Here is a 22,437-nt window from a genome sequence, read left to right as displayed (position 1 = left end):
ATTCCTGTAGATAACAAGTTAATGTTTTAAATAAGCAAATATTAGTACGCCTAACGGCAAAACATAGAGAATCCCTTAAATCTTAAAAATATAATATATCTATGTTATACAAATAAATCATTCATTCATTCATTCATTCATCGCGCGTTCGGACGATGCCTAAAAGGTACCTAGTAAGTGAACAATTGTTTCCACTATTGATATTTAATTTCCTCTCAATCGAAGTGAAAAGTAGACCTGACTGCCTTAAAAACTAAAGGGAAATACTTAAAGTTCAACAGTCTATGCCCATTACTAAGAATTTTTGAACGACACGATTTGAATGGGTCCGTACTGTCCGAATTTTCGGCAGTCGGTTAAAAACACATAAAAAAACCTTACTTTACTTTTGTTTATGTAACCTTTTTGTTTTTCCTTTTTGTACAATAAATAGTATAAACAAACAAACACACAAACAAAAACACAAAAAGACATACAAAAAAAAACTAATTAGGGATTTTTGAACGTCGATTATGCCTTGTTTCTACCGAAGATATGATAATGAGGAATAGAGGTTATAGATTCTCTTAGACTGAATCTTATACACTGTGTTATTTTTGATTTCCGTTAACTTTAAGGGGACAGTGACGCCTAACTTACTGTTTAAAAAAATATAGTCTAGAGTTAAGATAATTAATTATTAGCAGTAAACAGCCTAAAGGTCCTTAATTTATGACGGTTTTTCAAAGTTCATAACTAATCCGTTTTTAATTCACACATATTTAGCAAAATAAAGTTAGGAATGTGTTTTTTTTTGATGTCTGTGTCACGTCATGTCACTTGTGAAGTTTGTTTGTTGCAAAGTATCAACAATGACTGTGAAGCTATTATATGCATGAAAATAGATTTATATCTCGATTTTTTTTCTTTTTGACGAAAATATACTATGTACGAGCTTATCTTATCTTATCTTATCTTATCCTTAGGGGTCCTTGCGGATACACTTCGACCCGTAGGGATCTTTTGTGTAATTACCCCTCCTTCGCACTTACTCTATTGCCTTTATCACCTCGTCCATAAATTGGATGATTTGACGTAGCGGTAGTGCCTTAAAGTCTCCTGGTGCGGGGTATCCGTCGCCAAAGAGTCTCATTCTTGATCTGGCGAGGGCGTCACATTCACACATAATGTGTTCCATTGTTTCGTCTTTCTCGCCACATATCCTACAGACTTCATTGTCCTGTAGTCCCATCTTTACTAGTATGTATTTAGTATTGAAGTGACCTGTGAATGCCCCGACGATATGTCGGAGTTGTTTCCTACTGAGTGTCCAGAGTTTTTTAGTCCAGCTTGTGCTGACATTTTCGATGAATCATTTTGAATGCTTTAGACCTTCCAGTGTTTTCCACTCTTATTGGTGTTTAAGTTTGGTGTGGTCGTTTATGGCATTCTTCATGGTTCCCTGTGAGAGTCCCACATACGGCTCGGGCCCTATGTTTTTGTTCATTGACCCTTCCCTTGCTAGCTCATCTGCTTTTTCATTTCCGATGAAGCCTTTGTGTCCTGGGATCCAAACCAGTCTCACTTTATTGCGTCTGCCAAGCTACGAGCTAATTTACGACATGATTACTATGCAATAAATGAATTATGAATTATATTAATGATCTGCCGTCTGCCGAAGTTAACGGAAATAATAAAAGCACGATGTATATTATTAGTAATGGAATATTTTCTTCAGACGTCTCGTTTGTTTTCTATATCGGTGCCGCGTGTGACGCATACAGCTGTCATTTTAGTGGGTGATAACTTTTCCGTTTTTATTGCTATTTTTAATGCGTTTTTGAGAGGATTTTATCGTCTGGATGTGATAGAATTAATTTGGCTTGAGCGAGAATTTGGCTGATGAGTGGTGACGAGACGGCATAGATTAGACCAGGGTTTCTCAAACTTATGGCTCCACGTACCCCTGTTAAAGTTTCTAGACAATAGCGAAATTGACTGTTGGAGAAACTAAAAATAAAAAATACAAAAAGACTCCAAAAACAAATCTTAATCATCTTTATAAACCTATTTTTTAGCCATCTTGACAACGGTACCCTAAAAATGGGTTTTTCTATTAACTGGATATAATAATCAACGCGCCGGTCTTTCCACTTGACATCGTGGCTGAAGTAGCAAATATCGAATAGCAACGATAAAGAAATTGTAAATCTTATCGTACTCGATACTATCTTATGTTGAAACAATTGATAAAAATATCCGTAAGCAGCACAAAAAAAACCTAAGTGCGAGTCGTACGGCCACACAGAGGGTTCCGTCCAAGTTTGTACAGTCATCTTAAGTAGATGAGCTAGTTGTGGTGCTAAAAATAATCTAAACACTCTCTTGTTACCTTGGCAGTAGAGACGTGTATAGATGAGCACCGTAGCCGCTCATCCTCTTCCGCTGCTGACTGTAGGTAGGGCTATCCATAAGTTGTGTCACAAAAATTTTAATAATTTTTAGAGCCCTCCCTCCCCCCTCCTTGACACTCTTGAATGGGCCGAGGGCCAATTATCAACTTTCATTTGATACACAGATATTTTGCAGGTGGTAGGACATTGTGCAAGGTCCGCCCGGATTGCTACCACCGTCTTGCTCGCTAATCCTGCCGTGAAGCAGCAGTGCTTGCACTGTTGTGTTTCGGCGTGGAAAGTAAGACAGCCGGTAAAATTACTGACACTTGAGGTATCCCATCTTAGGGCTCTAGGTTGGCAACGCATCTGCAATACCCCTGGTGTTGCAGTTGTTTATGGGCGGTGGTGATCTCTTACCATCAGGAGAACCACATGCTCGTTTGCCATCCAGTCGAATAAAAAAAATTTTCGCCCTCCGTTTTTTTCGTGGATGTCATTTTGAAATACTATAATAAAAACCATTAGCCTCGCTCCGCTCAGCTGTTTCCACTAGAGCTGTGCTGAGCGAGGATAGGTAAATGAAGCGTTTATTGGTTCATGACAAACATATTCTTCGCAACACAATACACCCTCGCGCAGCTTTGGTCGAAACAGCCTACAAATTACAATGTAGTGAATTGTTTTTCCATCGTATATTGTCGGTTAAGTTCATATGTATCTTGCTATCTCAACTAGCTTACTGAAGTTTACTAAAGCTAATTGATAAAAAAGATACCTTTGGACATGTATCTCAGTATTTGTATATTGCGTTTGTTTCTCCAGTTCTTTACAGAGTACATACCTATTTATATACAAAGTAGAGTTTACCCGCGACTTCGCACGCGTAAATTATTCGATGTGGTAGTTACAATTGAAATTCCGGGATTTTACACAAATTCCCCTGGGAATTCCCAGAATTTATATCGTGGTTGTGTTAAGAACAACTGTCCAAAATTTCATGACTGAGCCATGTTATTTCAAGATTTCATCCTTATCCCGTGGAAATATCGGGAAAAAAGTATCATAATATGTTTTAATCCAGGCTATAAACTTGATAATTTAGAATCAGGATTTTTTTTTTAGTGAACAATTTATTATTTAGGATTTATTTTTGTAAGACACATTAAATTAATAGTTAAAAAGAAGACAAAGCAAACTTACCTAAGAAACCTTTACTAAATTTATCTATATATGTATGTTACTACAAAATAAAAATAATAAAAAGAACACCCGTCCAAAAAAGATCTGCCTGCGGCAGGGTTCCCATGATGCTGGCCACTAAATCCGTCCAGCCGTTTCAGTGTGAAGAAATAACAAAAAATCACTTACAAACGTTAGCATTTATAATATTAAAGTAGGATAAAGGTTTATTGAAGCAAATCTTTCCCCATACCCCGTTCGTCGGAAGCATGCCGCACCCAGTTTGCAACAATACGTGTATATTAACTGTTTACGTCACCTTGGCCTAATTCGCTTCCTGTTGCAAATGTCCCGAAATAGCTGTCTTCCAAGTAAACAAATTATGTCTGCCAATGTGGATTTGAGGAAGGAAGTCGCGAAATGTTTCTATACACCGTGCTTTCCTTGATTTATGTTAACTACGGCAGACGGCTCAGTTCATTATGAACTACATGATTAACTTACGTGATATTGAAAAAAAAAATGTTTTTTCGAGAATAAAAATCTTTATTTCATGCATAATTGCTTCACAGTCATTGTTAATAGTTAAATTGTGAAATAAACAAATTTTACACGTGACGTTGACGTAACACAGAGACACCAAAAAATCCACATGTTTTACTTCCTTTTGCTAAATATGTGTATTAAAAACGGACTAAAGAAAGAAAGAAGACATTTATTCAAATTCACAAAGACACAAAAATACAACAAAATTTATTTGTAACTTAATGTGTTAAATTTTTAGTTGCTATTTTTTCAGTTTCAGAAGCCGTGGTGGCCTAGTGGTTTGACCTATCGCCTCTCAAGCAGAGGTGCGCTCTGAGTTTTTCGAAATTCATGTGCGGAGTTACATTTGAAATTTACCACGAGCTTTGCGGTGAAGGAAAACATCGTGAGGAAACCTGCACAAACCTGCGAAGCAATTCAATGGTGTGTGTGAAGTTCCTAATCCGCACTGGGCCCGCGTGGGAACTATGGCCCAAGCCCTCTTGTTCTGAGAGGAGGCCTGTGCCCTGCAGTGGGACGTATATAGGCTGGGATGATTTTTTCAGTTTAGTTATGATGTATATACTGTGTTAGTTTAGGTTAGTTTACTATAATATCTGAAATATGATTAAACAAAATTTAAAAATAACAATAAAAGTCGGAGAACTAGCCAAACGATCGATTCGACCTTAGGCTTCAATATATACAGAGCGGCAAAAATCTGGCCCTCAAATGTATGCAGAATCGGTAATTTTGTATGAAGTGTGGGCCAAATTTTGTGCCGCTAAGTATATTATCCTAAGTTATAAGATGAAATGATATTTTAAGTTGTTATAAAATATTTAAAGTAAATTGTTATAAATAAATTTCAGGACTGACCATTGAACTTGGCACTTGGCATCCATTTTTCTTTTGTCGTTAAAGTCAACAATCAAAGCATAAAACAGTGTGCTAGAAAATCAGATGCGGATATTTTGAGGATCGATTATTTGCATCGTTGTCTAATTCGTTTCAATTAAATTAAATAAAAATAGGTAGGTACAGTTCATGTTAATGCAAGGATGATTATTTTTAGACGGAATGGTAATTTTTGTATGAAACAAAAAAAATTACCACACAAATTCACACAATACTTAAATAATTTATGTGTATAATTGATTGATTGAGGTTATTACCCTGAAAATATCCACACCTAATTTTCTAGCACCTTATATATATATATATATATATATATATATATATATATATCATAATATTGAACTTGGCTCTCATTTCACATTTATGTTTTGCTGGGATCTTGTTTATTTGAGCATTAATGTTTGCAAATTACCAAATATTGTACTATAACAATATTTACACAAAATTATCGTATTCTTTACAGATGTCATGTCGTTTATTTAGTTTTAGTTCATTATTTATTAGTCGTGATTATGCGTTATCTAGTAAGTAAACCGTATCGTGTACTATTTTATTTACTGGGATATCTGAAACTATCTTTTGACTGTCGTGAACAGATCCGAATAAAATAATCGTCTCCGCAGGGCGGAACTCTTCAATTGTTAATAGCATCGACTTGATGTCAATACAAGAAGCTCACAAAATACTACATACTATATGTAAACTAGTAGTTTTTTTCAAAAACAAATAACCACCACCACGACCAGACCACCAGACGACCAGATGGCCTAGTGGTTAGAGCACCTAACTACGAAGCTTGAGGTCCCGGGTTCGTTTCCCGCGTCGGGGCAGATATTTGTATGAAAAATACGAATGTTTGTTCTCGGGTCTTGGGTGTTTAATATGTATTTAAGTATATTTATCCGTTGCTTAGTACCCATAACACAAGCTTTGCTAAGCTTACTTTGGGACTAGGTCAATTGGTGTGAATTGTCCCGTGATATATTATTATTATTATTAAATAAAGTATTGATCGTCATCTTTCACTTTCGCCATTTTATTCAGGTGATTCATTTCACAAATTCATTTTATTCTGAAACTAAAATACTTATTCAGAATTTATTTCTACGTGTAGAACTAGGTCAGGTTAGGTTAGTTTTATAAAAATCCTGAAACAATTTAAGTTTCAGAATAAAATGCATTTGGCCAAATGAAACGTTTGTGAAACGAAACATTAAAAAAAATGTTTTGGTAAGACATTAGTGGAACAGTATTGACTTTTATTAATAATATGGTTTTTAATTTTAAAGGTATATCTATGTATATCGTTATCACAGTTACCGATTGACGTAAAAGAAGTAGCTTCTATAATGAATTGCCAAGTGACAATTGATTATCTAATTCTTTAATAGCTATCTGGCCTTCAGAATGTATGTTTGTCGGTCTATACTACAATCAGGCTAAATCAGTGCGATAGTGGGATTTAATATACCAAGTGATTACGGCGTGTAATTAAATGTATATACGTGGTGTTCTAAATAAATTCTACTAAAATTATATGTAAATGCGAGTTTATTGAATCAGGCGTTAATTTGCGGAGGTCCATATCAATGAAGTGAAACAAATACTATGCTCACCCGGGACCTTATGATAGCTACGTTTATGTAAGAAAAGTGTGTTCATGCAGTTCCTCCACCTCCACACTGTAAGAACACACGAATCACACAAACCCATCTATCACCATCACCACGCTATGCTACAAATAAAATAAATAAAAATAAATAAATATCATGGGACACTTGACACCAATTGAATTAGTCCCAAACTAAGCAAAGCTTGTACTATGGATACTAGGCAACGGATAAACATACTTATATAGATAAATACATACTTAAATACATATTAAACATCCAAGACCCGAGAACAAACATTCGTTCTTCATACAAATATCTGCCCCGGCCGGGGGCCGGGATTCGAACCCGGGACCTTAAGCTTCGTAGTCAGGTTCTCTAACCACTTGGCCATCCGGTCTTGGCAATCTAACATCTGATAGCATGGTGAACGGTTGTATTGGCTCTGAGCCTATTAGATGTTTTTTTTTATTATTCGACTGGATGGCAAACGAGCGAGTGGGTCTCATGATGGTAAGAGATCATCACCGCCCATAAACATCTGCAATACCAGGGGTATTGTATTGCAGATGCGTTGCCAACCTAGAGGCCTAAGATGGGATACCTCAAGTGCCAGTAATTTCACCGGCTGCTGCACTGCTGCTGCTTCATGGCAGGATTAGCGAGCATGATGGTGGTAGCAATCTAAGGTCCTACCACCTGCTATATAAAGATGAAATTCGGTACGTGTATACAGGTAAGTAAATGTAATTTTCAATGATAAATGTTTATCTAAGAGATGTCAAATAATATCAAAATTATTTAAAGGCCCCCGTACCAAGAGTGCAAGTTAGTGTATTAGTTCAGCTACGAATAAATATTCTCTATCTCTCTAAATATTTATTCGTAGTAGTTAAGAGAGATTCAAGTTATTTCAAAATGTCACAAAACAAAAGTACCTAGCTTAGTTATGCGAATAGAATCGAACCTTGTATTTAAAGCCCCACGCACGGTCGGAGACACCCTGTATATGCAGTTTTCAAATGGGCCAAAGTTACTCTTCATGGGGTCAAATTATCCTGACCTTAGGGTACAGTTTTCATATGGGCCAAAGTTACTCTTCATGGGGTCAAAGTATCCCGACCTTAGGGTACAGTTTTCATATGGGCCAAAGTTACTCTTCATGGGGTCAAAGTATCCCGACCTTAGGGTACAGTTTTCATATGGGGCATGGGCCAAAGTTACTCTTCATGGGGTCAAAGTATCCCGACCTTAGGGTACAGTTTTCATATGGGCCAAAGTTACTCTTCATGGGGTCAAAGTATCCCGACCTTAGGGTTCAGTTTTCATATGGGCCAAAGTTATACTTCATGGGGTCAAAGTATCCGACCTTACGGTACAGTTTTCATATGGGCCAAAGTTACTCTTCATGGGGCCAAAGTATCCCGCCCGACCTTAGGGTACAGTTTTCATATGGGCCAAAGTTATACTTCATGGGGCCAAAGTATCCCGACCTTAGGGTACAGTTTTCATACGGGCCAAAGTTACTCTTCATGGGGTCAAAGTATCCGTCCTTAGGGTACTTTGTACAATTAAATAATAAAATAATAAATAAATATTACGGGACAATTCACACCAATTGACCTAGTCCCAAAGTAAGCTTAGCAAAGCTTGTGTTATGGGTACTAAGCAACGGATAAATATAATTATATAGATAGATACGTACTTAAATACATAGTAAACACCCAAGACCCAGAACAAACATTCGTACTTTTCATACAAATATCTGCCCCCACACGGGAATCAAACCCGGACCTCAAGCTTCGTAGTCAGGTTCTCTAACCACTAGGCCATCTGGACGTCTAAAAAATTATTAGTTATTTCGAATAACATTAATTGTCCTAATATCAATTCGCATAATAGATTTGGCATAACATAATTGTGCATAACAGCGAACTTGCATAATTATAAAGAAGCATAACACTTATTTAGCATAACAACGAATTCGCATAATTGAAATATGCATAACATTATTAACTATAATTTCATCATAATCATCATCATCATGTCAGCCGAAAGACGTCCACTGCTGGACATAGGCCTCCCCAAGGCTCTCCACTCAGACCGGTCTTGTGCTTTCCGCATCCACCGCGATCCCGCGATCTTAACCAACCAACTATAATTTATACTGTTATAAAATGAATACGTATAATTTTATCAAGCGAGTGTATTAGCTTCATCATCATCATCATCATGTCAGCCGAAAGACGTACACTGCTGGACATAGGCCTCCCCAAGAGTGTATTTAGCTTGTTCAGGGCAAATCAGACTCGGTTAGGTTAGGTTCAGAAGTTCAGTTCCTTCGATGATAGGTATTTTTTTATAATAGCCCAATAACACATAGATATTTTCACATAGTACTTCACTACTAACTTTTAGTACTTTTAGTAATAATTTTTAACTTAATGTAACACTATATATTGTTTGGCAAATAAAAATTACAAATTCATTAAATAATCATTTTATGTTTATACTCTTTTATACTATGCAAAGTAATGTTATGTTATTTAAATTTATGCCAACTTATCGTTTTGCTAATCCACATTATGCGCATTTACATTATGCGTATTCAGTTATGCGAATTAATAGAGACCCACTCCGTAGGGTCGGGCGCGAAGCGGTCAAGGTTTTATTTTCTATTTAATATAAGCAGAATGGAAAGCCATTAACTGTCACGCGATGGTTTGCTAGCACACTCAATAGTTATTTGTGTCACAAGGGAGCAAAATGGTGTATTTACGGCGAGGGCGTACATTGAATCCAGAATGTAGCGAAGGATTCTACAATAGATTCCTGAGCGTAGCGAGGGATTCTAAAGTAGATTCCTGAGCGTAATGAGGGATTCAAGTGTTAACGCCCAAGATGAAAATAATTTTGCTCCCGAGTGGCTCATACAACTTTTCACAACGAGCATTAAGAAACTTGAAAAAAAAAATATTATTATAAAAAACAACCGGCATAGAAAATGGTGTGGCTTAACAATAATCAACTTCGAAAAAAATGGCATTTGCAATAAAACACTTCGAAAACCCTTGAACAGAAAAGTTGCACTTTTCTCCCTCTCGTCAGGGAGGAAAAGTTACTTTTCTGAAGGAGAGGTGTGAAAAGATATTATTTAGGTCAGTGTTTTTCTTTTCAACCTACTTACCCCCGAAGCAAAAAGAGGGTTGCTAAACTAGCTACTAATATTAAAAATGCTAAAGTGTGCAATTCTGTTTCTTTGTTACCTCTTCACGTCTTAACTGCTGAACCGAATTACATAAAATTTGGTATTCGTATAGTTTAAGTCCCGGGGAAGGACAATGGGATAGTTTTTACCCCGGAAAGTTGCATAGATCCCGCGGGATAGTGACAAACGAAAACGTAGGTAAAAGCCTCCCCTCTTTGACTTCTACATCTATCCAGAGCTATATTAATTGGTCAAACCTTAGTCAATTTGAATGTAAATTTAATAATACATGGAATGGAAACCTTTGCGTAGCACTTAACTATATTACTGGAGCCGGATTTGCCTCGCCACTAAATTTGCCATTAATATTGGGAAGTCACGCAAAGCTAAAGCTATGGTGGATAACGTTGCTTAAATATTTACCGTACAACCAGCATCAATAACTATGGCGTGTCAGAGAGCCTACTCCGAAATTCGAAAATGGAAGTTCGTGTCGTTCCGTCCCTTTGATGCTTATACTATTTAATACTAAATATAATGACCCGGATAACTCACGTCTTAAATCGAGTTTAGCTCGACATGGCACGTGAGTGCGCGTGTTGCAGCAGCCGCTGAGTCGCGTTGCTCCGGAGACGAAGGGCTACGGATAAGCCCGAAACATGTCGAGCTAAACTCGATTTAAGACGTGAGTTATCCGGGTCATTATATTTAATATGAGTGAGTCTCACGGTAGTCATGGTATTTAATACAATAGTGAGAGACGGTACGATACGAACTTCAATTTTCGAATTTCGGAGTAGGCTCTCTGACACGACATAGGTATCTAACCTACACGACACAGCGTGCATAAATACGACTCATTTCTAGGGCCGATAAGACGTTACAGCAGGGCTACTACGGAATTGGAAAATCGAAGTTTGTATCGTACCGTCCCTCTCAGTCTCGTATTAAATTATGGGCCAATCAACTTTTTTACCGACACTTATCTGTCCGCGACATTTTTCAAACAATTGCAGATTTTTGTAAGTAAACATGTTTTTTCTGTAATTTTAATAGATGGTGTATATGAATATGCCATCCTACGTAAGTTCAACCTATTAAACCGTGAAATATCTTGTAACGCCAGAGACAATTTTGGTAACGCAGGAGACGCCCAAAGTGGCGGTAAAATAGTTGATTGGCCCTTATACAGTGGTGGCCATGTAATTAAGAACGATTTGAAGTTCCAGATTATTTTTAACTAAATCATGTCATGTGTAGTCGTGGGTCCTTCTTAGAAGTAACTAGTTACGTTATGAAATAGCCACATGAATAGAGCAAACGGGATTTAGAATAAAGAATAAAATTACTGTCATTTTTTTACAAATTTTGTTTTTATTCTCTTTAGTAACAAATTAAAATAGTAATGAAGCTGGACAAATAATTAAGAACGATTCTTTAACTGTTCGAAAGTTTTTTTATTTGAAACTTAGATTAACTAAATCACACTAACGTGAAGTTTGTGCAGAAAAAAAAAGCAATGTAATACATTTTAACTAAAATTAATAGTTAGTAGCATGTCCACGGCTTTTTATTACTGCCTTACACCGGCGAGGCATTGAATCTATCAATTTTTGACATTTCGCAAGAGAGATAGAGTTCCATTCTTCTAAGAATACGTCATACAGTTCTCTTAAATTGCCACACTGTCGATTTGAAACTTTTTTCTTGACTTCGCACCAAAGATGCTCTATTGGGTTCAGATCGGGGCTGTTGGCTGGCCAATCTAAGACAGAAACTGATTGCGATGTGAGAGTATGCTTGGGATCATTGTCGTGCTGGAATGTCCAAATAACCGGAAGCACGCCTTCAGCATATGGTAACATTGTTTCTTCCAGTATGTTTTTGTATTGAAATTGATCCATGTTTCGTTCTATCAGCCTAACAGGTCCAACACCATGTCCAGAAAACATCCCAAATTTTTACATTTCCCCCGTCATGCTTTAAAGTTACTTTTGTGTACTTTGGGTCGAATGCTTTATTTGGAGGCCGTTTTACATATCGTTTGCCATCAGAACATACCCTATTTATTTTTGTCTCGTCAGAAAAATAACGTTTTTCCACTGTCTGACTGTCCAGTTTACATATCTTCTTGCAAATGCAAGCCGGGCTTGCCTATGACACCGTTTCAACATAGGCACCTTCCTTGCTATCCTTCCGTGCAACTTTTCTTCTACCAAACGCATTTGAATACTGCGTGCCAAGATTGCTGAAGGGTTGTTTTCGCCAAAATATTCTTTTCTCAACTCATTAGACCCTTTAAAAGAATTTTGTTTTGCCAAACGAACGATATTTCGATCATCTCGACGAGATGACTTTCTTTGTCTAGGTACACGCGGAACATTTGAAGTAGTTTGATACGTAGCAAAATGCTTTATGGCGTGGAAAACCATAGTTTTTGAACATTGCAGATGATCGGCTATGTGTTTATACGACCAATTCTTGTCGCGAAGTTTTAGTATTACTTTTCTTGTAGATTTATCACAACTTTTATTTTTCCCCGTTGTTTTTATATGAAGCAATCGCCTTAAAGACTTTTGCGGCACTAAATGGCGCCAAAATTATTCAAATAATAACCTAAAACCACAAAGCGGCGGTCCGTTCTCTATTTAAATTTGAATAAAAAATAAACTATTCAGCGTTCTTAATTATATGACCAGCCAGTAAGTAGTAATACTAGGTTTAGATGTAATATATAAAGTTTATCTATTTATTTTTTAGCCAATTATATGTATAAATGAATTTACCGCTAGTAAGGAAAAGTTTTACGATACCGAGAGAATTACAAAAATATACATGCAGTTAGTAACACTTGTCAGTTTGAAAAAATCTTCTCTATAAAAAATCGTTCTTAATTATATGACCACAACTGTATAATACGAGAGTCGGCGGGACGGTAGGATACGAACTTCGATTTTCGAATTTCGTAGTAGCACTGCAGAGGGAAAAGTAAGACTACACTAGATTTGTTATTTGTTTGTAAAAAGATTTGTTAAGTATAAAAACTAAGTGAAGTTGTTGGTGGTGGGCATATTTCAATACGAAAATACAATACAATAAAATTATTTTTAACTAGCTTTTATCCGCGGTTTCGCCCGCGTGGAATTCGGTTATCGCGCGCTGTTCCCTCGGGAACTGGCCTATATAAACTGTCACTATGCCAAAAATCACGTCGATCCGTCGCTCCGTTTCGACGTGAAAGACGGACAAACATACAAAAACATACACTTTCGCATTTACATATAATATTATTATGGATGTTCAATAATGCAAACCACATTTTAATATTATTTACTACTTGTGTTTACCCGCGGCTTCGATCACGTAAATCATTAGATCCAGCAGGCGAATTGAAATATTGGGATTTTAAAAAATTCCCGTTTGAATTCCCGAAAATTAAATCGTGGTTTTCATTGCCCAGCGGTTGTTGTTTCGAGATTTTATCCATATCCTAAAATAGCCTATATTTTATTCCAATTTTCCAGCTATCTATAATAATAAATAATAAATACCAAATTTCATCCAAATCCGTCCAGCCGTTTCAACGTGAACGAGTAACAAACACACTCACTCACTCGCTCACTCACAAAATTGCTCATTTATAATATTAGTTAGAATTAGTAAGAAGGATAAAAGACACGAAATCGCAAACACGTCATAACACCTAAATCAGCATGACCTAAATACAAACGAAATCGCGCAACATTTTATAATGAGGGCTATCGTTTTTTGTCTCACTAGATGGCGCACTGTTGCGTGAGGTTTTTAAGTATGGCTTTCAAAGTCTGTTATTACGGGCGTGAAAACAAAGTTTAGATTAAAATCATATTTAATACACCTTAAAACCGTACCATAAAAATATCGAGCATGCCACAGTGTTGCATAGTCCCCGTTTTGTTCAGAAAAAAGGGAGGACAAAGGTTCCGAAAGACAAAACTGTCTCAAAACACAGACATTCATTGCCCCGGATCGCATATTTACCATAATAATTTCAGATATTGCAAAATAGTCACAAAATTATTCTAAATATAAATAAACCCGCGTAGCTCACCCAAGAGAGAGACCTCACGCTACACTAGCGCCTCTAGCGGCGAATTCATACGCGATAGCCCTCATTAGCTTAATCCACATTTTCGCGCGCTTTTCGAGCGCCATACTATTCATACAAAAGCACGGCAAAGGCGCTCGGCATTCTGCCAAGCGTTCTCAGACGCGTCTATGACGTAAAGTAATTTATTTTAGGGACGGACTCATTGGAACCGGTGTGCGGCAGTTTGTTTTAATTGTCCTATTGCCGATGGGTCAAGTTCAATTGAGAATGAAACTGTTTGCTCGCTTATGTTGGCTAAACTGTGTTTGTATTGGAGTTTGTGTCGGTCACTCGTAATTGTGGAGCCTTGTGGTGATGTAAAGTTTTTTAAATTAATGAGATATCGGCCAAATGCGAGTCGGACTCGTACATGAAGGATTTCATAACAAGGAACCAACGAAAAAACACGTCACAATTTTTGGAAATTCCTATGGAAAGTCCGGATTTGGAATTCAACAGTCGGATTTCCGCGTGCAAAGCCGTGGGAAAAGTCTAAGTAGTATAATATACATATTATGTAGTTTATATAGTTAAATGTTTGAAATCGAATTAGACACACTTCTTTTTCCACTTCTATACTTTTTATTGAAAAACACTTTTGAAAAATAAGTCACAGCAAATATGCCACAATTAGATTAGCAAGGACATTATGACCATTTACATTATTTTGGTATCATAAGTATAGTTACTGTTTTTTAAAAACGTTTTTCAATTAAAAGACTCGAAAAAATTGTTTTTTACCCTTTTTCTAATGCTAAAACAAATGATGTAATATATAGTAGGTTAGGTATATAGGTAGTCAGATCTACTTGAAATTTAATTTGGCAAGCATAATTACCTAATCTAAACTTACATTAATTACAGTACAGTACTTGTACAGTCAACAGAAAGTACAGTTCGTAGAAAAACTTACCTACCTAATTTAGATTAGATTATTATTAAAGCGAGCGAGACACGAGTTAAATTGTAGTAAATTACGTCACTAAGAATCGGTTTTAAGATAACTAGGCAATTAAGATAACACCAAAGCCTCTGAGTAAGCTATTGATTATATCATTCATGTCGTAAAACAGGCGAATTGCGGTGATTCTCGCATTGCCGAGCGCCAGGTTACGCACTTTTTTGCGATGCCCGGCGCCCTGTAGACAGACGCCCATCGTTGTACATAGCTACCGAGATGTAATCGAATTAAAAACAAAATGTTTGCTATCCTAAAACCTGGCTGGACATTCTATAAGTTAACACACACACACACACACACACACACGCACGCACGCACGCACGCACGCACACACACACATTTCGCAAACATATCACTGAATCGAAAAATTGTCTTAGCAAACCCCTAATGGTTTTAAAAATAACTATCCAACGATAGCCCACACTATAGGGTTGGATGAGAAAAAAAAAACACCCCCCACTTTACGACTATGGGAGGGACACAAAAAAAATTTTTTTATATTTTTTATTGTACCATTTTGTCAGCATACTACTCTTATGAGTTATGAGTAAAGTGTAGTCCGTGTCGGTTTACATTTCGTGCCTGGTACGTTCCTATTAGGGTCATGGTATGATACGGTGGTAGAGACCTTATGAATTCAGAGAGCATGGAAATCCATACAATTTCACTATACGCCTTCGCACACACGAATCAATCATAATTCATCATTTTCGGTTACAAAATACGTCTCGATCGCGTTCGCGTTAAAATCTCAATTTATATGGAAACACGAACAGTGCCTCTAGCGGAACGTTAGCGATGTTCGTGTTTCCATATAAATTGAGATTTTAACGCGAACGCGATCGAGACGTATTTTGTAACCGAAAACTTGCACTAAGGGCACAGAGCAACCGTTCAGGATGCTACCAGATGGTATACGAATAGATGTTAGAGTACAAAATATGGACAGCGTAACTAATCTTTACGGTCGCGGTCGGCTCAATTGCCAGCCGAGTTAGTCTTGATTGGATGAATAGAGTGGAAATAAAACGGCGGGGACGCTGTGCAATGACCTAACGGACAAACCGCGCTACAATATTAGTAGCGATTCGATACAGTGCTTTTAGAGTTCCGTAGTTATTTCAAGAAAAAACCGGTCAAAAGTAGGGTTACCATATCGCAGGATTTGTCCTGGGATATCAGGATTTTGACTCTTCTCAGGATTCCGACCGGCCAATGAGGGTTTTCCGACTGGCGATATATCGCTAGATGGCGTTAGTGTCGTGACGTGAGGTCCGTTTGACATTTGCGTCGCGCTTGTGATTGGTGGAATAACTCAGGGTTACTCAAAGTGGGGTACGCGAACCCCTAGGGGTTCGCTATTCGACGGTAGGGGGTTCGCGACAAGGTTTACTTGACTCCAAAAACCACCAGGCTGCAAGACTAGCAAGATGATTAAGATTGGTTTTTGGAGTTGTATTTTTTATTTTTAGTTTCTCCAACAGTCAATTTTATTACTTTGGGGGGGGGGTAGGGGTTCGCTATCGTCTAGAAACTTTAACAGGGGTACGTGGAGCCATAAGTTTGAGAAACCCTGGAATAACTAAACGAGCCAAGCAAGACTGAAACGTCAAAGGAGTTTTGCAGGTGGTAGGACCTTGTGCAAGGTCCGCCCAGATTGCTACCACCATCTTGCTCGCTAATCCTGCCGTGAAGCAGCAGTTTCGGCGTGGAGAGTAAGACAGCCGGTGAAATTACTGGCACTTGAGGTATCCCATCTTAGGCCTCTAGGTTGGCAACGCATCTGCTATCCCCCTGGTGTTGCAGGTGTCTATGGGCGGTGGTGATCTCTTACCATTAGGAAACCCTTGCTCGTTTGCCATCCAGTCGAATAAAAAAAGGGACCTCACGATACTACCTTGGTGTTAGACGAAGATTTACCTTTTTTTAATTTACATTTGTTTGTTGAATTTCAATTTCTTAAATGAAATGGCACCTGAAAATTATTTAAGAACTGTATCTAAAAATTAATAGTTCATGATGTCATCTATAGATAGACAGACATAGCTTAGTCTATTACGCTACCTATTGGTTTAACCAATTAACGCTTATTCAGGAACTAAGTGGAGTTAGTGTCATGTTCGGAGGGCGATAATTGCACTAAGTGGACCAACAGGTAATTAGAACATAGCATGATAATTCCTTAAAGTACACTGGAACCGATTGAATCGTGACCCACGAGGAACCTTTTCGTAGAAAAAGCCAGTGACATCGCATTGCTTGACAAGATAATTTATTGTGATAAGTGCTACTGTGAGAACGTTCTACAGTGGTTATCGCAGTAGCTTGCTATCTCTGCTATCTCTTCTTCTTCTTCTTCAGCTCATACGAGTACAGTGGTTATCGCACTAACTTGCTATCTCTTCTTCTTCTTCAGCCCATAGTCACCCAATGCTGAGTGTAGGCATTCTGCATTGCTCGCCACTCATCTCGGTCCAGTGCTCTCCACATCCAGCACCTTTCCGCCACTTTGACCAGGTCGTCGGTCCACCTCATCTCCTGTCTACCAACTTGTGAACTTGCTATCGGTACGAGTCGAATCTTGTAAAATAAAGTTGACCCACTAGTGCTTAGATTGACATGAAATTTGGCATACTTATATAAATCTGGTGACACCCTGGAGGTCCAGCCTGGATCGTCTCCGTGGGATGGAACTTCTCAACGGTTAATAGCATCGTCTTGAAATATTTTACATAAATTTACTTAGTTTGGATGACAATGCAAGCACGGTCAATGAAAAGTACAGTCAGCAAAAAAGTTTGTATTAAAAATGATTTTTTTAAGAAAACTTACATATTTCACATGTTAATGTATGGTCTTAAAGGTCCCAATAGTCCCAAAGGAAGACCAGCGCCGTTCGTAGTCCGTATTCTGATTTAGGATCATTTCGTGACCATGATGCTTAATGTATTTTTATTTGTTTACTTTATTTTTAACCCCGACTGACTGACTTGACTGCTAACGTGTGTCTAAGGTTTTAAACTTTCGTGATTCTCACTCATAGTCAAAATACTACTTATATAGTATTTCGCTAGTGTGTCTGTCTGTCTGTGGCACCGTAGCTCTTAAACGGGTGGACCGATTTGAATGCGGTTTTTATATTTGAAAGCAGGTTTTCTAGCGATCTTCTTCACATGTCTTGTTCTTAGACATGTTTTATCAAAATCGTTCAGCCGTTTTGAGATGAGCTTTGAAGTGACAATGTCGGGGGTTTTCCAACTTTTTGCTGGAAAGGTTATATCCAAACCAAACGTCTTTCGGATAACACAGGGGACCGAAGAGCTGCCAGCTTCCTCGCACAACGTATCAGCATGCAGCATTGCTATACAGCGAGGAAATGCTGCCAGCATCATTGGGTCCATGCCGCGGGGGGATACTTTTTTTTTCTAGTTACAGTTTAGTTATTAGTGTGTTTACTTATTGTTTTTAATTAGTCTAATTTTAATTATTTGTTACTACTAAATAGTAGATTGTACAACTAGAGCATAAAACGAGCCCTTTATCCCGAGACGTTCATACGGCGAGGGTGGATAGACACGTCGAGGAGAAAATGGGTTCAATGCTCAAGTTTTACACTATGCTTTTCACTTAGATTGCGAGGAAATGAAATAGCAACTGTGGAAACAAATGTTCACTTTCTATGTACCTTTCATTTTTTCATGCATTATTATATAATTATATTTTTTAATGTTATTGATTTATTTTGATTGATTTGATTGATTTTTAGTTTATATAAATTAAAAATTATTTAAAAAAGATGTAGAAACTTCTTTGTTTGTGGCTGTTTAAACCTGATTACCTTGGTCTTAGACGAAGATTTTACTTTATGCACTAGAGCGTAAAAAGTCATTTTATGTCGCCTAGATGATGATGATGATGATGTGATCCTGTTATCCCTCATTAGGGACATAGGGCTCGCAGAAGAGTTTTCCATTTGGCTCGATCTTGCGCGGCTTCTTCCAGCTCTCCCCCTAGATCCCGTAGATCCAGCATAAACACGAACTTTACAAGCATGAGAAGTGAAAAATTTATTTGTACTTACTTAAATAAACAATTATTGCAAGTTCAATAAAAGCTAGTAATAAAAAGGCTTAACAAGCTTTATTTTTAAATAATTTATTGAATCCGGCGTTACTTTGCAGAGGTCCATATCAATGAACTTGAAGACTTCGGTTACACGCTTATTATGGTTTTCTGTCATTCACATCGGCTTGACGAATAATTATATTATCAAAAAACATTTGTTTTTCATCAGTCTGGACCATCAGTCCGTCGTCTGAAAGAGTTACAAAGTAATTCTGTCGTCATTCAGGCCCGAATTATGGACTGATCTGACGCCAGAAGAGCGTGTAACAATACAATACAATTTAATGAGTTTATAACCGATGTCTAAGATACTTGAGAGGCCATAGAAGCTCTAAACTACTCTAAAGTAAAACCACAGGCAACGACGGCAATCTGGAAAGTATTTAGGTACTGTAGAAAATGTACTTACATTATGTGAAGACATGATTCCTTAAAACCGTGAAGTTCTATTTACAGAACAGTCTGTACTTCCTCCGTTGAATCATCTATTACTCATAAATTACATGCATTTTATTTCAGTTACGCTATTGTTTTAAGATTTCAATGCGAAATCACGTCTCTCATACAAAGTTGGAAATATTGATGGACGTCTGTTAAGCAATATGCAGTTGTTATTTTAAATACTACCTATACCTCGTTTCATTTAACGTTTCCCGCATATCTACAAGGTGCTAATTAATATACTTTTATCTATTTAAAACCACGGACACTAGCAGTTTTTGTTTAAAGTTAGTAAATTGCTTTTATTTTCAAATCGGCACCTTAATTGTTTCCCAAACAACTACTTTTTACTTTAATTATTAATTAAGAACTTCAGAGTTTGATCCTTCACCAAGCACTTAACTAATCAACTCCTTTTGTTCTAGAAACACAGAGCTGAGTGAAAATCTAGAAAACTTTGAGGATGACGCAGACAACGCCATTGAAGCCAGAGACCTCACAGATGACGTGACAGTCAATTTAAACCGTGACGCTATAAGTGACGTCATCGTTGAGACGCTACCATATCTACCTAAAGTACCTGAGAGATTGAGGCAGTTCGAAGAAGATGTTGAATCAACAGAAGCTAAAGAATGGAGTGATCATAATGATGCGCAACAAGAGATAGATGAAAATGTAGTTTATAGAAAAAAACGGCAAGCAAACGCTACAGAATCAAGTCTAGGACCTAAAGTGAATGACACTGAAGCAGTCAATGTAGTAAATGCGTCAAATATAAGGCTGGTAGGGTTCAGACTTGAAGAAAGTGATAAAGAGCCAAAGATAGTAGAAGATATGATTCCTAGTGTGCTAAGGAATACTAAATTTAGTTTGAGGTTGTTTGGCGAAGGATTCACGAAGGATACTGAAATTGCATTCACACATACGCCTGATATGTATGGAGTTGTGTGCAATCATTTACTTGACGAGAAGTACAAGGTATGTAGATGTAGATGTAGAGTATAATAAGCATATTTTTTCACACTATAGATTACGTTTAATCGTGGTTCGAGCATTTTGAGCCAGACTGGTGAATTTTTGTAAATGGTTGAGTCGAATTGAGTATATAATAAAAGCGGGAAAAATAGCACGATAGAAAGCAAGGCTATGAACTGACAGCGCATGTCTTGAGGTAGAGCCCTACCCGTAGGTCGCTCTAGTCGCCAGATGACAAGGGGTGTTACTTTGCAGTTGCCAGTGCAAAAGTTTTATTTAAGGTTTGGGCTCCACAGAAAACCAGCGTTACTGCACATAATGTGCGGCAACACATGCTGAGTGGAGACCCTTTTTGGTATCCTGTCGTGTCACCAAGTAACATGGTTATAATGCTAGTTTTAGTCTTAGTTTTAGGTGGTACTTATGGAGCCAAAATAAACCTTTCCTTCTTTCTTTCTTCTTTCAAAATAAAAGAAGCGCGGAAGTGCACTCGGTTTCTATGAAAAACTATCTGCTAGAGAGGCCATTATTTTAATGGGCTTTATTTTAAGTAGTTTGGATTACTTTTTTTTTCAGAATTAGGTAAGTTTGGTCTCTTCTTAGTCAGGATCATTATTAGCAATTATACTAAATGCATTAGCACTTACAAAATTGACACATAAAAATTGTATGGGAAATTGAGGGAACAATCTTTCTTCATCAAAATCTGTGGTGCTCGTGATTCTCAGTAAGAAGAACCCAAAGTTACTTAGTTCTAAAAAAAGGGTACACTTACAATGAAAATCCTCAAATATAAAGTAATAAATTCAAGTTAGGTACGCCTATTTTTAAAACACTGTTTAACCAAAATTCCAGGTAGAAAAAACTGACGGCGAATCCGCTTTCCTGGAACTGATCGCGCCTCCACCAGCGGACGGTGAAGGCTTCAAATTCTACTTCTGCATGAGGAGCTCCCCATCTGGGGACTTCATTCACCAAGGCAAAGAACAATGGAAAATCCTGGGCACCCACAACAAATTGCTACCCCTCTGGGTTTCTATAGTCCTGATTATCATACTGTTGCTACTGGCGTCTTTGTTTTCGGGTTTGAACTTGGGTCTGATGGCGCTGGACAGAACAGAATTGAAAATCATAGCCAACACTGGCACAGAGAAAGAGAGGAGATATGCCAGAGCCATCATGCCTGTTCGCGCTCACGGGAACTACCTTCTTTGCACAATTTTGCTGAGCAATGTTGCTGTCAACAGTACTTTTACGGTTATTCTTGATGATTTAACGTCAGGGTTGGTGGCTGTTATTGGATCGACGCTGGCTATTGTGTTTATTGCTGAGATTACGCCTCAAGCTGTATGCGCGAGGCATGGACTGTTTGTTGGAGCCAAGAGTATCTGGATAATGAAGGTTAGATATTTTTTTTCAAGAATTTATTTATCTTGTAGGTTACGTGCGGGTCATTGTGCGGGGAACTGAATTTTGACCCACTTCCAGTGGTCAAGTTGACTTTTTTTGGCATACTTATATCGAAAATACAAACTGAGACATGGATGCACAGAAAAACCAGAAAAAGAGACCAGCGCTGGGAATCGAACCACTATTATTTAACCACACGTTTTGACCATCTATCCTCTTAACCTTTGTCAAACTATGAATTTGTTTTATTTTTATGTCACAAATAGCTATCGATCCTTTTGCTCCGTGATCGCACGTCTAAGATACCTATGTCTATGCGACACGTAAGTATATTGAACTTCCGACTTTCAGATCGTGATGGGTATCTGCGCGCCGCTGGCGTGGCCGACGAGTAAACTCCTGGACTATTTCCTAGGTGAAGAGATCGGAACACACTACAACAGGGAAAGACTAAAGGAGTTAGTGAAAGTAAGTTTTGGTATAATAAGCGCCATCTAGTGTTGTGTGGAAGAACTAAAATGCGGAAAGAACATGATGCCCACCCTAACACTTTTTTTTAATGTAACTGGCCAGTGATAATG

At 37.7% G+C, this 22,437-nt stretch overlaps 1 protein-coding gene across 1 annotated transcript in view; it reads left to right on the top strand.

Moving 5' to 3' along the window:
* Nucleotides 1-22,437, top strand: part of LOC141442875 (unextended protein-like) — a gene marked incomplete in the record, with an annotated part of 62,536 nt that overhangs the window by 13,393 nt on the left and 26,706 nt on the right. Inside the window, 3 exon segments of the mRNA XM_074108028.1 lie at nt 19,897-20,449; nt 21,302-21,847; nt 22,208-22,324. Of these exon segments, the coding sequence (XP_073964129.1) occupies nt 19,897-20,449; nt 21,302-21,847; nt 22,208-22,324 (1,216 nt within the window).

This window comes from Choristoneura fumiferana, chromosome 26 (genome assembly GCF_025370935.1).
Source record: "Choristoneura fumiferana chromosome 26, NRCan_CFum_1, whole genome shotgun sequence".
Lineage (NCBI taxonomy): Eukaryota > Metazoa > Arthropoda > Insecta > Lepidoptera > Tortricidae > Choristoneura > Choristoneura fumiferana.
The sequence above is the reverse complement of the archived record's forward strand: the minus strand, read 5'-3'. Positions and strand labels throughout refer to the sequence as shown.